The 15,840-nt window shown below is 47.4% G+C and overlaps 1 protein-coding gene across 2 annotated transcripts in view; it reads left to right on the top strand.

Annotated features, from left to right (window-relative positions):
• The first annotated feature begins 2,512 nt into the window (after positions 1–2,512).
• RBPMS2 (RNA binding protein, mRNA processing factor 2) overlaps positions 2,513–15,840 on the top strand; it is a 62,464-nt gene continuing 49,136 nt past the window's right edge. Inside the window, exon 1 of one of the 2 annotated variants that reach the window (XM_027852126.1) lies at positions 2,513–2,672. In XM_027852126.1, the coding sequence (XP_027707927.1) occupies positions 2,586–2,672 (87 nt within the window). In that variant the 5' untranslated portion in view covers positions 2,513–2,585. The remainder of the gene's footprint in view (positions 2,673–15,840) is intronic. The other variant, XM_027852125.1, reaches the window with a different exon arrangement.

Below are 15,840 nucleotides of genomic sequence, written 5' to 3'. Positions count from 1 at the left end.
CTATGTGACCCTGGACAAGTCACTTCACCCTGTTTTGCCTCAGTTTCCTCATCTGTAAAATGAGCTGGAGAAGTAAATAGCAAACTACTCCCAGCATCATTGCCAAGAAAACCCCAAATGGGATCAGGAAGAGTCAGACAGGACTGGAAATGACTGAACAACAACAATGTCAAAGTGGAAAGAGCCCAAGGCTGGAAGTTAGGAAGAGTTAGATTCTAGTCCTGGATCTGCAACCATCTTAGCTAGTCATCTCTCTGAATACCAGTTTTTCTCACCTGTAAAATGAGGGAATTAGACTAGACAATTCAAGTTCCCTTCCAACACTACACTTCCTCTTACTTCAATTACTAGATTATGTTATGTTAACTACAAATTCCATAGCAGTTCATAGAAGATCAAGGAAAACTGGAGTGCTCAGGCAAAGTTTCACAGAGGAAATGAAATTTTAATTAAGCCTTGAAGGATGCAAAGGATTTGAAGAGGTCAAGAGATGGGGGGGGTGGAAGGAGAGGAAGAGGACTTATCAGTCAAAAAAGTAGAAAATGGAATGATTTAAGCAAGGTACAGTGGGGAGCCTGGACTGATTAAAAGGTCTTAACTAGGAATAGTGAGATATAAGAGAAAGTATGACAGACTTCAAACGGTAAGTTGACTTGTGTACTTAACCCGGTAGAAAGAAGGGAGCCATTGAAAGTCCTTGAGGAGGGGGATAACATGGCAAAAGCAGCGTTTTAGATGACAATGGAGTATATCTATGATAGACTGGCGGAGGGTCACGGGGAGGGCAAGCACAGGCTCTGCCCAATGCCTAGAAGCCTCTTAGACCAGCTGGGAGGTTGTTGATGTAATCCAGGCATGGGGTGAAGGGGGCCTGGACTAGAATGTTGGCAGTAGGGACGGCTAGGAGCCTGATTCTTAGTCTACGGAGAAAGTCATGCCCAAATGCAGTCACAGGACTCCTTAGAGAAAAAGGTTCCTGGCTTCTCAGGTTGGGTGTAGGCCAGGTTGGGGGGGAAGGGAAGAGACACCACCCGCTCCAGCTAGTGGAGTGCCACGGCCCAGAGTAGAGCAGCTACTTTTGTTTGAAAAAACCCAAACAAATCAGGTCCCTGTTTACATTAGAAGGAAGGGGGAAAAGTGTGTGGGAGGGGGCGGGGGAGAACTTTGAAGGGGGGGGAGGAGCCGAGGCGGAAAAAAACAAGAGGCCAGGCTGCTGCTGCGCAGAGCGCGCCCTTGGGAGGCAATGGGGTTGTTAATGAATGAGAAAGCGCCCTCCCCACCCCCACCCACCCGAGGCAGACCAGGCGGCGGGGCGGGGGAGGGATGTCAGAGGAGAGGGTTTTTTTTTTAACCCTTTCAAGGATACTTATGATCAGATATGGGTCTTTCCTGTTTACTTTAAAAAAAAAAAAAAGGCACCACACTTAACCGCGTTAATTTCCAGGAGCAATCGGCAATTGGAAATCAGACCCAGAGTTGTGTCCCACGTGACCCAGAGGGCGCCGCGTGCCTAGGGCAGTGTTGGGACGTGGCGCGTTATCTCCCTTGTTGTCCTCCAAGGAGAAGGGGAGATGCCGGCGCCTTATCGCCATTCTCCTTATAGCGAAAGTCTTGGTACTGCGTAGGTCTCCTTATGAGGGAGCTACGGCGCTTGAAGGGAGAGCGAAGTGAACCGAGCCCTGGAATTCTTAAGGAGAGAGTGGGAAGGTGGCTGAGGCTCGAGGGTGGGGTGGGGAGCCCATTTCGGGCTGTCACCCAAGCCAGATTTCCGAGGTGGAAACACAACACAGGTGTTCAGACACCCGATTCGCTGACCCCTGCCTCCCTGAACGGTGGCACAGCAGTACCTGGAGGCTTCGGTCCCCGCACTGAGGGCAGTGCCATCAGAAGGTCACCCTGCAATCCGTCCCACTGATGGCCCCGCTCCGAGAACCACCTGAAATCATTAGTTGCCAAGCCTACTTTAGGGAACTTATTTATGTCCGTAATACATAAAAAGAGGGAAAAACGAGGAGGGGAAGGTTCGGAGATGTAAGATGAGTTAACCGATCGGGGACCCCAGCATTCCCGGGGCGGGGATGAGAAAAGGAACAATTTCCTGATCTCCCCCGGGGAGAAGCTGCGAACCTGCTGGCGAGAGTGCCCACATACCACCGGGGTCTTTTTGCCTTATGCTGGGGGATGGCACGAGGGGGAGAGTAGGGTGAGAGTGTCTGACCCCACTTTCCCGTGGGAAAGGACGCAGTGCAGCGCTGCCCCTTTAAGAAAGTTCATCAAAGTTTTAAAAGTTTTCGTGGAAAAGGGGAAGAGGAAAAAAGTAGAGAAAAAGAAAAAAAAAACCCACCAGAACCCAACCCGGCGTAGTCAAGGGGGCCGGGGAAAAGTTTGAAGCCGGAGGCGTGGATTGGCTGTGGGTTCCCCAGGAGACGATGATGCAGGGTGGGCGGGGGGAGGAGTTGGCCCAGCCCCAGCCGTGGCCGCCTCTCGCCACCCCCCCCCCCCCCCTCCCCTCGGGGCCCCGGCGCCGCTCCCCGCCCCCTCCTCTTGCCTCTCTCCCTCCCGCCTCTTCAGCCCCCTCCTGCACCATGAGCAACCTGAAGCCGGACAGCGAGCACAGCACCAGCACCGGCACCGGCACCGGCACCGGCATCGGCGGCAGCTTGGAAGAGGAGGTGAGCGGGGAGGCTGTGGACACTTGGACAAAGTGGAGAGGGAGCGTTGGGGCCCCGAGCGCTCTGGCAGCCCAGGGGTGGAAGGAAGGAAGGGAGCGGGCTTGTTCGCACTTCTGCTGCTCGGGGCCGGACTGGAGGCCCCTAGAGTTGGGCCGGGATGGGTGGGTGGGTGGGAGCTCCCATGAGGAAAAGATGGAATTCAATCGCTCCCCCTGGTGTCCTCCCTTCCTTTTTTCCTGAAAACCTCCCTGTCCCGTGGGAAGAGGTAAGGGTGAGGTGCCGGTCCCTCCTTAACGAGGCCAGCCCTCCCCGAGCAACACGGGGCGGACGGGGCTCAATCCCTTGCAGGTGGGGCAACGCCTCAACTGGCGTGTTTCACCCTCCAAAAGAGTCTCCTTCCTCCTTCCCCACTCCCTTCCCCCTTACCCTTGTCCGTCTCCTGTGGTGCTTTCCGGATGGCCTGGGACTGTTTCAGTTTGCTGGAAGGAGCTGTAGGGATTAGCCAGTTGGGCGGGTCTCCTGTTTAGGGCTTCCTTCCCTCCTGCCCCTTCCACCCTGACCTCTCCCTGTGACCTTGAAGAAGTAGTTTTAACCTCTCTCTGTACCCTCAGAGTCCAGGGTTTTGTTTTTGTTTTTGTTTTGTTTTGTTTTTGCTATGGAAGAGACAGTTACACTCCTAACACCTCTCCCTTAGCCAGGGGCTAAGAGAGCCTTGCAGTGGCAGTTCCTTGGGCCAGTCAGAAGTGCGGTTAGCCGAGGGGCTGGGGAACTGGTGGGCTATGTGCCCTTTATTTTTCGTCCTTGTCCTCTCCCCCCCACCCTTTGCCCCAGCTAATTCCCTTCTGGGATATTATAGTGACAGCCTTAAGGGACTCCTGGAGGGAGACAAGTGAGGAAGGGGTGGGGGTGGGGGAATATTAACTTTGTTGACCAGTGATGTGCTGAAAATGCAGGAGTGTGAAGCAGTTTTCTGGAACTGCCAGCAGCTGGGTGGTTAATGGGATGGGGAGACTATGGACTATATGTTACAGTGGGGATAAGATAGGGCAGTGAAGAACTGAGCAGTGGGCCTAAAAAGCTGGGGAAGAGGAAGGGACTGACTTGTCTGAGAATAGGCTTATCCCCAGATGGCATACTTCTATCATCCCTGACCTCTTGCTGTGTCACTGGAGGGGAAGAAAGACTTTTTCCTGTCCCCATCATCCACCAACATTCTGACTCTGACCGCAGAGGGCTGGGCTGATTATCCACCTTAGACTCCTTTCCTCTTGGCATGAGGGATAACCACAAGGCCCCCTCTGGAAGAAGGGGTACAAAGTAATATAGTCTGTAGATGGCCATCACTTCCCTCTAACTGCATTGGCTCTCCCCTACTCCACCCAGTTACCCCTAGGGAGAGAGCATCGTGTGGAGTGTTTGATGCAGAATGGCGGCTGAGGTCCCACCCCACTAGCCTGGATTCTGCAATGTGGGAGGGACATGTTAGCGGTGCCCACTCTTTCTTGGGAGCTCATCATCTGCATTCTCCCTCCTCCCCCAAGTCAAGTCCTCCATACCTTCCACCAGTAACAATCCCATTCTTAAATATCTGGGTCTTAGGGTAGAATGGGGAGGGGAAGGGAGGTGATGCACAACCTCTACGTTGTCCAAAGTGGGGAAATGAAGTCCTAGATAATATGAGCACCTGCGATTATAAAGTGGGATGTAACCAATGTAGCCTTTTAACATTTTCTGCCTCTTGGCTGGGAGTAGCCCTTTCTTGCCCAAGTCCGAAGTTGGCTTTTCCAATTCCCATGGTGCCAGAGGTTGAAGGGGTAGTTATACTCCCACTGTCTCTTGGCTTATTTGGAAAGTATTTGAAGGAAGGATGCAATATCTCTATGGAAGCTGGCCATGGCCTTCAGGAGAACATGACCTCTCTTAACTGACCTCAACAAGGGACTTTAAGGGAATCCCAGCCTTTCTTTGGCAGAAGAAGCAAGGGCTGAGCTAAGTCCTGAATTCCAACATTTTGTTGGGTGTGAGGTTAGATGAATGTAAAGAAGGTTAATTAAGGTGACCTTCTTAAGGTTTGTGGCATTCTCAAGATTATTCCAATCTGACTGAGCCTTTCCTAGAAAAATAAACATCTTAACAGGTAGATTTGTAAGATCCAGGACCTCCTCTGGGACTAAGGAGGGCCATAGCACGCTGGCTGGTCCCAACTCAACTATTGAGTTGCTTCAGCGCCTGCTATGGCTTGGGTGCCACAGCACTACAAAAAGAAGCAAGACCTGGTCTGGTTTAGTAGGGGAACTAAAGTCATGTAGGCTGTAGTTCATGCCAGAATGCAGTTGTGTTGTGGAAATAAAGGAAAAGCTGCTTCTGTTTGGGGATATGGAGAACACTAGAAGGCTTTGTGGAAGGAGTAGCCTTAAAGGTGGAGATATCAGAGGAAATGAACAGTACAAGAAAAAGTATAGCTTCAAGCTATTGCTGGGTCATTAGGTGAGAGAGACAGAGAGAGATTAACATTTCTGCCTTGGAGCCTGCTAACACCGAGGTTTTGTCTCAGAACTATTGGTGTGTTTCTGTGTAAGACATCTGACCTCTCAGAGCCTCAATTTCCTTGTCTATAAAATGGGGATAATACTTGTAGAACCTACGTCCAAGTTGTGAAGCTCAAATGAAATAATGTATGCAAAACATTTTGCAAAGGTTAAAGTGCTATATAAAATTGGTTATTAGATATATGAAGGAGAATGGGGGACTGGAGGAGAGACTCCTGCATAGTTAAACTGAGAATGTGATTTTGACTTCTTGGAGCCTCAGTTTTCCCATCTGTAAAATAAGGATAATGTTTGTAGAAGCTACATCAGTTTTGAGGCTCAAATAAGATAATATATATAAAGCATTTTGCAAAGGTTAAAGTGCTGTGTAACCTAATTTTTGGGTGCATGAAGAAGAATAGGGGGTAGAGGAGAAGAAAATCTCACACAGTTAGGCTAAGACCAGAGCATGGAAGGCCTTGAATGTCAGGTTGAGGAGTTTGAGCTTCATTCTTTAAGCAATAGGGAAACTCTCCATAGGCTTTTAACTAGGAGAATGACATGATCAATGCAGTACCTTAGGAATACTACCATCCTAGCTGTGTATAGGAGAGACTAGAGGCTATCATAATGGCCCAGGGTCAAGGGTAATGGTAGGAATGAATGGCATTAGTAGTCTTAACACATGATTAGGATCCTGGGAGAGAGGAATTGAACTGACTAATAAAACCTGGCTGAGTGCTATCACTGGCAGACTCTGAAAACTAAAGTCTTTGGATCTGGATCATACTAGCTCTTCAGGGATTTCAGAGAATCCTAGCATGGTATAGTCCATGAGCTGGAAGGGACCTTTTCCATCATATGGTCCCACTCTTATTTTATGGATGAGAAGTGGAGGTCCCAGAGGAACCAAGGTCGAATTGACCAATTGACCAAGGTCGAATAGCTAGCTTGTGGCCTAACAGGGACAACTCATGTCTCTCCTGGCTCCTAGCTCAGAATTCCTTCTGCTAAACCTTATGTTAATTGAGACTGTAAAGATCCTAGGTGTCAGTATAAAGTAATGTGACCATTATTCTAAACAAAAAAACCCAAATGGATCCAAATGTCATTAGGAAGATAAGTGTGAATGCCAGTGAACTATGGCAGCTTTGTGTTGCTTCCATTGAGAATGCTCAAAATTTTGTCATGTGAGAGTAGATTGAATTTTTGGAAACCTTGAAGTCTGGTGAATAAAATGCATGACCGTGCTGGGGAATACTGTCTGGGCCCTAAAACAAGACATAACTATAGAGTAAGAAGACAGAAGCCCACAACCACCGACCAACCACCCACCCCCCCCCCCCCCCCCCCCCCCCGCCACTCCAAACTGATTCTGGAGACGATCTCATAAAAAGAGTTTAAAAAAAAAAACCTAGTTCCCAGCAACCTTAAATTAAAAAAACAAGCATGGATACATAAGGTCTGATTTGCTTAAAGGAAGGGTTTTTACATGGAGTCCATGAACTTAAAAAAAATTTTTTTTGATAACTGTATTAAATGTAATTGAGGTATTAAATGTAATTTTATCTTATGATAAAATACATAGTCTTATGTATTTTATCCATTTAAAGACATTCTGAGAAGTGGTCCATAGACTTCAGCATAAGCTTTAAACCTCCTGGTTTAAAGTAAGCGCGTTGCATTGGTGTTTGTTAGTAATGTGTTGTTAGGATTTCCTTGTCCCTGACGTTGAAATGAGGGTTCTGGGAAATGAGGTCAGGCATGCTTGAGGCCCTCCTCTTCCCCCCACCTCCAGGCGACACTGATGGAGAGACTGCTCAACACAGATGAACATATCAGGAGGTGGGATGCTGGATTTGTGTTCTTTGCTTCTTGGGGAGGGTTTTGGGGGAGGGAAGAAAAGGACCAAAGCAGTGGCTCTCAGAGTTTGGTCTAAGGACCCCTACAAGGGGTCTCAAAGACCTTCTCAGTGGGTCTTCTCAGTGGGTCTTCTCAGTGGGTCCATATAAACAGAAGTTCCTTGGAGAGGTACCCAGTAATTAAGAGTGTAAATGGTCCTGAGGCAAAAAAGTTTGAGAACTGCTGGGCTAAAGAATCAAGTCTTAGAGAAAGCCAAGCTCCCATCTTGCTCTTTCCAACTGAGTGAACCTTCCATAGCTCAAGAGTACCTCCGTGGCTCTTACAGACAACCAGAGGCAGTGTGGTACTGTGATTAGAGAACTGTATTTGGGGTCAGGAAGACATAGGTACAGATCTCCAGCTGTGTGAAGGGGGATAAGTCTCTGAAACTTGCTTGTCCCATCTGTAAAATGGGGATAAGGAGGCCTGTAGTACCTACCTCCCAGATCTGTGGTGTGGCTTAAATGAAATCATGTGGAGAATGCACGTGGCAAACTTGAAAGCACCATAGAGGGTGTCCTGAAAGCCTTTAGTAGCTGCCTGAGTGTGTATGTGTCAGTTATTATTCTGTCTTACAGCGGAAAGAGCCCTGGATTTAGAGTGTGAAGAACTGTTGGATTCCTAACTCTGTTAACTTAGTGTATTTGTAACCGTAGGCCGTTAAGGCAGCTAGGTGGCACAACAGATAGAGTGCTGAGCCTTGAGTCAGGAAGACTCCTCTTTCTGGGTTCAAATCTGGCCTCAGATGCTTACCAGGTGTGTGACCCTGGGCAAGTTCATCCTGTTTGCCTCAGTTTCCTCATCTGTAAAATGAGCTGGAGAAGGAAATGGCAAACCCCTCCAGTATCTTTATCAAGAAAACTCCAAGCGGGTCAGATACAACTGAAACCGACTGAACAACCACCACCTTGGGTCTCAATTTCTTCACTTGAAATGACAGACTTAGATTGTATGTCTCCTTCCCACCCTCCCCTCCATTCTTCTCCCTTCCTCTCTATTTCCCATACTCTGTCCCACCCCCCTCCTCTTTCTGTTCTTTTCTCTCTCTCTCTCTCTTTCTCCCTCTCTCTCTCTTTTTTCTTTCTTTCTCTCTAGCAATCAGGAAGCAACAGTTCTGAATCCTCTGACAAATGGAATGACAAATCGTCATTCCTTCTTATCCTGTGACTCTCTTCGAGATTCTTTTGTAACCCTTCCACAGAGGATCCACTCAACATGCCAAATGCCTGGCTCTGGTTCTTTCTCCATATTGCCGAGGGCTACTGAGTCGGTCTATCTCTTGTCCTTGGCCTTTATTACTTGAGTGGGTCCCTTTTTTCTTATTCATCCAAGTCCTACCTTTCTGGTTGTCCACCTCACTCCTCACAGACTCTTCATTGATTGATCCAATGACACGGGCCTTCTTTCTGTTTGTTGCTTGAATAAGACACTTCATTTCCTGATCTTGGGCATTTTCATTGGCCGCTGCCCATCCTGGAACTCTCTCGCTCCTAGCTTCCCTTAAGTCTCAGCTGAAGTTCCACCTTCTGCAAGAAGCCTGTCCCAGGCCTCCTTAACCATAATGTCTTCCCTCTTGAGACTAGCCCCAATTCACCCTGTATATGTCTTGTTTGTCTAGGATTGTTTGCAGGTTGTCTCTCCCTTTAGACTGAGCTCCTTTGGGACTGTCTTTTGCCTTTCTTATTATCCCTTGTGTTTCACATGGTGTCTGGCACATTTTGTTGTACGGTCATATCCAACTCTTTGTGACCCCCTGGACCATAGCACACCTGTATTGGCCATGGGGTTTTCTTGAAGTGGTTTGCCTTTTCCTTCTCCAGTGGATTAAGTGGTCTTTCTCCAGAGGTTAAGTGACTTGCCCAGGCTCACACAGCTAGTAAGTATCAGAGGCAGGATTTGAATTGGGGTCTTCCTGACTCCAGGGCTAGCACTCTATCCACTAAGCCACTTAGCTTGCCCTCCTGTCACATAGTAGGTGCTTAATAAATGCCTGTTGACTGACTGATTTGATGATTTTTTTGTGCTACTTCTATGTAGTAAAACATTAGGTAAGGCAGTGGTGCAGTGGGAAGAAGAGAGCTCAGAATTGCAGCATCTGGGGCATATTCATTGATAAGAGGGAGTGAGGACAGTGTCTGAGGCGTGACCATTCCTGTACAGTTTAGAAATATGGAAGAGTTGAGGGAAAGAGAAAATTGGGAGGTAGGGTGTTTGAAAGGTGGAGGAGAGATGATTGTGAACCAGGCACTGGGGGAGGAAGGAGAGTGACCTAGAGGTCCATAAATCATGATGGCAGCAGGATACAATAAATCTGAAAGGGAAGAAATGGTGGAGTGATGGTGACCAAAAGGAAGGGTTTGAAAGTGGGTAGCTGAAAGCAAGGAATATTGATTCTTCCTCCTGGTGCTGTGTGTCAGGGGGTGTGAGGAGCAGCTAGACTTGAAGAGCTTACCAGGAGGCAAGCTGTGTGTCTGTGGGAGGTTACCTTCAGGGAGCACCAGGTAGAAGGCACAGGAGAAGAGTTCTTGGATCACAAAGGGTCATCTAGTCCAATTATCTTATTTCACAGATAAGGAAATCAAAGCCCAGGGGTAAAGTGACTTGCCTGAGGTCACATAACTAGTGGGTGGCTTGCACATCAGGTCCATGGGCTCAGAATATTTTTTCACTGTGCCATGATAGAGCAGGTCCCAAATGACCCAGTGGAAATGGAGAACTGAGGAGCATAGGCTAGGACTGAGTTTATTATGGGGGCAGAAGAGCAGTGATAGCCAACGGTTTGGATGTCAGCTGACTTGGGCATTATTTCTGCAGGGCACTGTGGGAGGGAAAGGGGAGCTCAGAAGCCGATCCTTCTCTGATCTTGGATGTTTGGAAGCATGTTGTAGCTCTGCAGGTATGGGTGTATGTCTGTGTTTGGAACAGTGTGCCTTATACCAGTAAGAAGGCATGCTAGGGAAGGAGTCTGACAGCTAAGGGACCTTGGGAAGTAGTTGCTTGGGTTTAGGTGAGGAAGCTGGGCAGGGGCCAGGACAGTAGAGGTATATGGAAAGTGTCTACCTTCTTTCCCCAGAGGAAAGAATCCTGACCCTCAGCTGCTCTTGCTTACTCAGAGCTGGAGCTAGCATTGGATTTGGAGTCAGAGGACCTTGCTTTGAACCGTAGTAGCTGTGTGACCTTGGACAAGTCATTCTAATCTCCTTGGGACTCAGTTTCCTAATTTGTAAAATGAGGGGTTAGGACTAGATGATCTCTGTAGTTGTAAGCTATGATCACTTTTTGGAAGTTATGTGTTGGTTATGTGACTTATTCAGGTTAGTTGTAATAGGAAGTGTGGTTCCATAGTTAGCTAATGGAGTACCATTGCCCTAGCTCTTTGAGAAGTCCACCAAACATACCGTGTTACCTTGGGCCTCTTATGTCTACCTAACTCTATCCACCCTCTGCTGGGGATGTGAGGGCAGGAGCAGCAGCAACAGTGACTGTGTCTCCTACTTCTTTGTATTTAATAAGTGTTTGAATATGGTATCTGAGGAAATGTCGGTGTCCAGATGGTATATTTCAAGGGTTCACTGAAATGAATGTTCTTTGGTTCTGAGTTCTGGCTTAACAGAAGCACTCTGTGTGTGTATCTGTTGTCTTCCTTAGTTTCCCAGGGCTCTGAGCCCCTCTGGGTAGGGAGAAAGAGGGGCAGTAGCCTCATGCCCCCTAGCTGACAATAGCCATCTCGACCAACTGCTTATACAGGCCAACCAGGGATGGCTCAGGGGTGGCTGTTGCCTTGCCTGTAGCCTTAATCTCCTCTTCTCCTGTCCAAACACAACAACTAGCTTAGCTGTGGCACCATCTTCTCACCCCTAGCAGCTCTCTTCTCAATTTGGGCTGATGAGGAAGGAGTTGTGGGCATGTGTGCACACGCTTCATGGTTTGACTCAGTAAATTTGGGCCAGAGTGAGACAGATGGCATGAATTCATTTCTCAGACACTGGTACAGCCTCCCCAAACCTTTGGGGTGTGACTCAAGGCAGGCACCTTCCTTGGCTTAAGTCATGCCAAAAATTGCCAGCTTAATAGCTTGTTCAGTGGGTGCCAGTCTCACTGAAGGTATGTGCAGGAAGAAGGGAGTGTTCTGGAGGGACAGACTAGGTAGGAATACCACTGTGTTGGAGGTCTGGCCATGCCACCAATCCAGTATGTTATTGGGCTGTGTGTCCTCCTTAGTAAAAAGGATTGTATGGTCACTGCTATTGTGACTCTCAAATGAGAGTGGACAAAAACGTGCAAATCCCAGTGTAGACAAAATACAAATTCATCTCGTGACTTCTTATCCTGGACCAATAAATCCCAGTGGCTTCTGTTACCTTCAGGATCAAATATGAAAACCTCAGTTTGGTTTTTAAAACCCTTTAAAACCTGGGCACTTCCTACACTTTCAGTTGTTTGTTCTTTTCACCCATCTATGCGGTCTATGATACGTGACACTGGCCTCCTTGCTGTTTTCACACAAGATATTCCATCTTGTGTCTTCTTTCTGAGATTACCCTTTTTTTAATCATATGTACATACACATATATATTGTATATGCAAATTTTTCATCTTGCCTCCTTTAGAATGTGAGCTCTTTGAGGACAGACACCATGCATTTGCCATTCTTTGTATCCCTGTTGCTTAGTACAGTGGCTGGAACATAGTAACCACTTAAAATGCTTGTTGACTAACTGTTAAAATGTATATAATTCAAGAGTAGGATGCTAGATTTTTTTCCCAGCTGGGTGGCATAGCAGATGCAATGAGCTTCCTCCCCTGGAGAAAGAGAAGGAGGAAGATGGTGTCCTAGGAGGTGAGAGGTAAATAGGGTAAAAATCAGACTTTATCACAATGATGCAGGGAACTCTGGGGTGAGAAAACTTCCCCTCCCAATGTAGTTTGACCCTATCTCTGCCACTTAATGTCTTAGAAGTTGCTTGGAATATGGAGAAGTCACATAGACAGCATGTTACTGTAGGACCTAAGGGAGGTTGTTTTTGCTTGGAGGCTGACTCTGCCTGTTATGGACTTGGGTCAGCATGGATGTTGGGACTGCCTGGGGGATGTTACATAGGGATCCGGACTTCTTGATGTCTGATGCAAGGAAGGGCGGGCTTAAAGTGTTCATTTGAAACCAGTGAAGTCTTTTTATGCCCTGCTGAGGTTGGAGGCAAGGTGGCTCTCAGATCTGTGTCTCCAGGGTTTCTGGCTGCTTCAGCCTAGACGCTCGTCTTACTGGCCACACCTTGTTCTGACAGTTCTATTACTCCCGAAAGCAGCCAGGCTCCTGAATACGAGAAGGCAGTGGTGGACTAAACCAAAGACTAAGTGTTCTCTAGCCCTTTGGCTTGATTTGAAGTGTGAGCAAATTAATTGTTCTGTGCCTCGGTTTCCTTAGCTCCTAATGGGCACCAGCACGATGCCACATTCTCTTAAAGACTCATCTTGCCTGTTATTGCAGGTGCAGACAGGTTGGCCTCTGCTTCCCAGTGACCCTGTTCTTCTCCCTTCCCAGCCACGTAGACATCGAAGACTTTGGGTTAGGACTGGGGGGAGAGCCCCAGGAGGTTAAACACACTTAAGGAAAGAAATGTACTCCCTTGCCTCTTTGTAGTACTTTTGCACTCGTTATCATGACTCGATAGGTCTGAAGGAGGTAATACTGCAATCAGAATTAGAATTCAAGTCTTGTCTACCTGTCCAGACCTCTGAGTGTTCTTTAGACCACAGTGCCACCCTTTTACATAGTTATTAAGCAGATAAGCGGTGTAGGGAAAGCTCTGGTGTAATGAAAAGAGCCCTGGCCTAGTAGTTAGGAGACAGGTAGGTTCATGGCCCAGGTCTGTCAACAGCTAGCCATGTGACCTTGTACTTATCTCTTGATCTCCTTTTTTTCCCATCTGTAAAATTAAAAGGTTGGACTCGGTCTAAGGTTTTCTAGCTCTAAAAATGATAAGCCTGTCATCTTGTCTCTTTCCTCAGCAGCTCTAGTACCCTTGTGACCAAGTTTCAGTCTTTCATTTCCCCAGAAGAGCCATTCTGTAGAGGAACTGGATGGGCAGCATTAAAGCCCAGCCCAGATCACCTGCCTTTGAGAAACCAGCTTGACACTGAGGATGAACTGATTGCTGGTCATGAGCTACCACTGTCTAAATTGATCTGCTGGAATGCTTTTAAATCCCCAACGGGGAACGCCCAGCCTTTTCCAATCCTGTCCTGGGCCCTTGCTCCAGGGACCAGTTGTTGCCTCTTTGCTTTTTGTTTGGTTCTCTCCTGTCCCCTGGGAAATTGATTTGTATGTAGAGGGGTTTGAGAACGGTGTGGGGGACAAATGGGCCTGCGGAAGAGTTTGAAATCCCCTTCCGTCCCTGCCCCCATTGTGCAAAGAAAGCCACAGTGGCTCAGGCACAGAGATGCTAATAAAGTGTGCCATGCCATTTCCAGAGTCTTCCAGGGCTGGGATACAGGACCGGGAACCACTTCTTGGCCCATCTGCTGCTCCTTCCCAGGACCAGTGAAGATGTCCTTAATGCCTGGCTAAACGGAGAAGCTTGACTGTCAGAAACCATCAAGGCAGTATAGGCAGTACTGCAAGCAGACTTGAAACCCCCTCCCCCAGTGTGGGGGATGGGTGTATGTGTATGTGAGAGAGAGAGATGTGAAGTGAAGAAATGCTTGGCTGGAGTCTGGTGCCATCTTCTTCCCATCCTTGTTGTCTAATTTCATTGCCACTGAGCTAGTTCAACCATTCTTCCCTGTCTGAGGGCTCTGGCTTTCTCGGCTTCTGGGGCTGGCTGACATGTTTGTTTCTTCCAGTTGAGTAATGACACAGAAAAGATCCCTACCCATAAGCTGGGGAGAAAAAGTCACTGACTCCAGCAGCAAGCCTTTTCCTGACTTTAGCTCTTGACTATGCAACCTGGGACTCTCACACATTTGGAACTAGGGCCAGGCAGGTTCTCTTCCCCCGTCTGGCCTTTCTTGGGCTTTTTGGCTTTCCTTCCCCAAAGCTAGTCTCCAAAACCCAAAGACAAGGTCCTGCCTCAGAAAGACCTTTTACTGCTCACCCAGCTGTCAGCAAAGAAAGAGTTTTATCCCTAGGATCATAGATTTAGAGCTGGAAGGGACCTTAGAGGCCTTCCAGTCCAAACTTCTTAATCTTACCGATAAGGAAACTGAGGCTGAGAGAGAGGTTAGGAGACTTGACTAGTGTCACACAGTTGACTGGCGTCTGAAGCAAGATTTAAACTCGGGTCTTCCTCACCTCAAGTCAAGCCCTCTCCACTAGGCTATGTATTCTCTGCCTTTGTCAAGTATAGGGTCCTTCTTGAAGGATCAAAGTGACAGAGGCAGGACCCAGGTTCTTTGAATCCAAAACCAGTTTTCTTTGTACTCCAACATGTTGCTTTATGGCAGAAGGTCATCTTGGAGAGAGCTTAAGATTGGATTTCGTTTTCAGGTGGATTAAAGGGCTATGTTGCTCTGCAGCCCTTCTTAAACCATGGATTTCGACACCATAAGGGGTCTTGATCCACAGTTTAAGAAGTCCTGCATTCTACAGGAGTGGGTGTGGGAGGGATACCAGTGCATTCAGCCCTCTTCTGGTCACTGAGGGCCAGAGTGGGGCTGTGCATCCTGGGAACATCTTGGACCCATGAATCTATAGGACAGAAGCACAAAACTTTTTGGTGTCATGGACTCTTCTAGCAGACTGGTGAAACCTATGGCCCTCTTCTCAGAAAACGTTTCTAAATGCAGGAAAAAAAATACATAGGAAACCAATTATGTTGAAACACAATTATCAGACTATTTTAAGCAAGTTCACAAACCCCAGTTTAGGAATCCTTGCACTACTCACCCTGATTTGGTGCAGGGAAGGTAAAAGCTACATGCTAGCCTTTATCATGATGCTGTGAGACCAGTAGTATTAAACTTGACTCTAAGTACTCTGTCCCTAACAAGTTGCATGGCCTTGGGCCAGTCCCTTAACTCTTCTGATCACCAGTTTTTTGTTCAGTTTTGTCCAACTCTTCCATGGCCCTATGGCCCATACTGTCTTTGGGGTTTTCTTTGCAAAGATACTGAAATGGTTTGCCATTTCCTTCTCCAGTGGATTAAGGCAAACTGAGGTTAAGTGATTTGCCTAGGATCACACAGCTAGTAAGTGTATAAGGACAGATTTGAACTTGGGTCTTCCTTACTCTAAGTCCAGTGCTCTATCCATTGAGCCATCTAGCTGCCCTGATCACCAGTTTACTCATCTATGAAATGGGGATAATCCTTGTTCTGTTTACCTCTTAGGGTTATCAGCAGGATCAAATGAGGTAATGGATATGAAATTTCATTCAAAAGTATTAAACATTTTACTATTATTATAAGAATATGGTATTGTGAACTTCTTTTTTGTACTAACTAGGTTGTGTAATCAAAAAATTAGTAGGGAAAAGGAGAAGAGAAACATCAAGGTACTCGATTTTTTTTTTTTCCTCCTCTGGACTTGGTTTACCTCAAACCAGAGGAGGTACCATCAACCTCAGTTGCTGCCTAGAGGGGCAGCTGGTTAGTCCTGAAATCCAGATTGTTGAACAGCCCTGTTCCTCCCTGTTAAATGTCCTTTTCCCTTGTTGAGATAGCAGGAGCCTCCTTTTCCCCTCCCTTTGAGTGGGGAGGGGGAGTGGAGTGAGGCCCATGTGCCCACCAGAGCTGTGGGA

The sequence above is a fragment of the Vombatus ursinus genome, unplaced genomic scaffold (genome assembly GCF_900497805.2).
Source record: "Vombatus ursinus unplaced genomic scaffold, bare-nosed wombat genome assembly UNPS02009205.1, whole genome shotgun sequence".
NCBI classification, from domain to species: domain Eukaryota; kingdom Metazoa; phylum Chordata; class Mammalia; order Diprotodontia; family Vombatidae; genus Vombatus; species Vombatus ursinus.
Note: the sequence above shows the minus strand (reverse complement) of the source record. Positions and strands in the feature narration are given on the sequence as shown.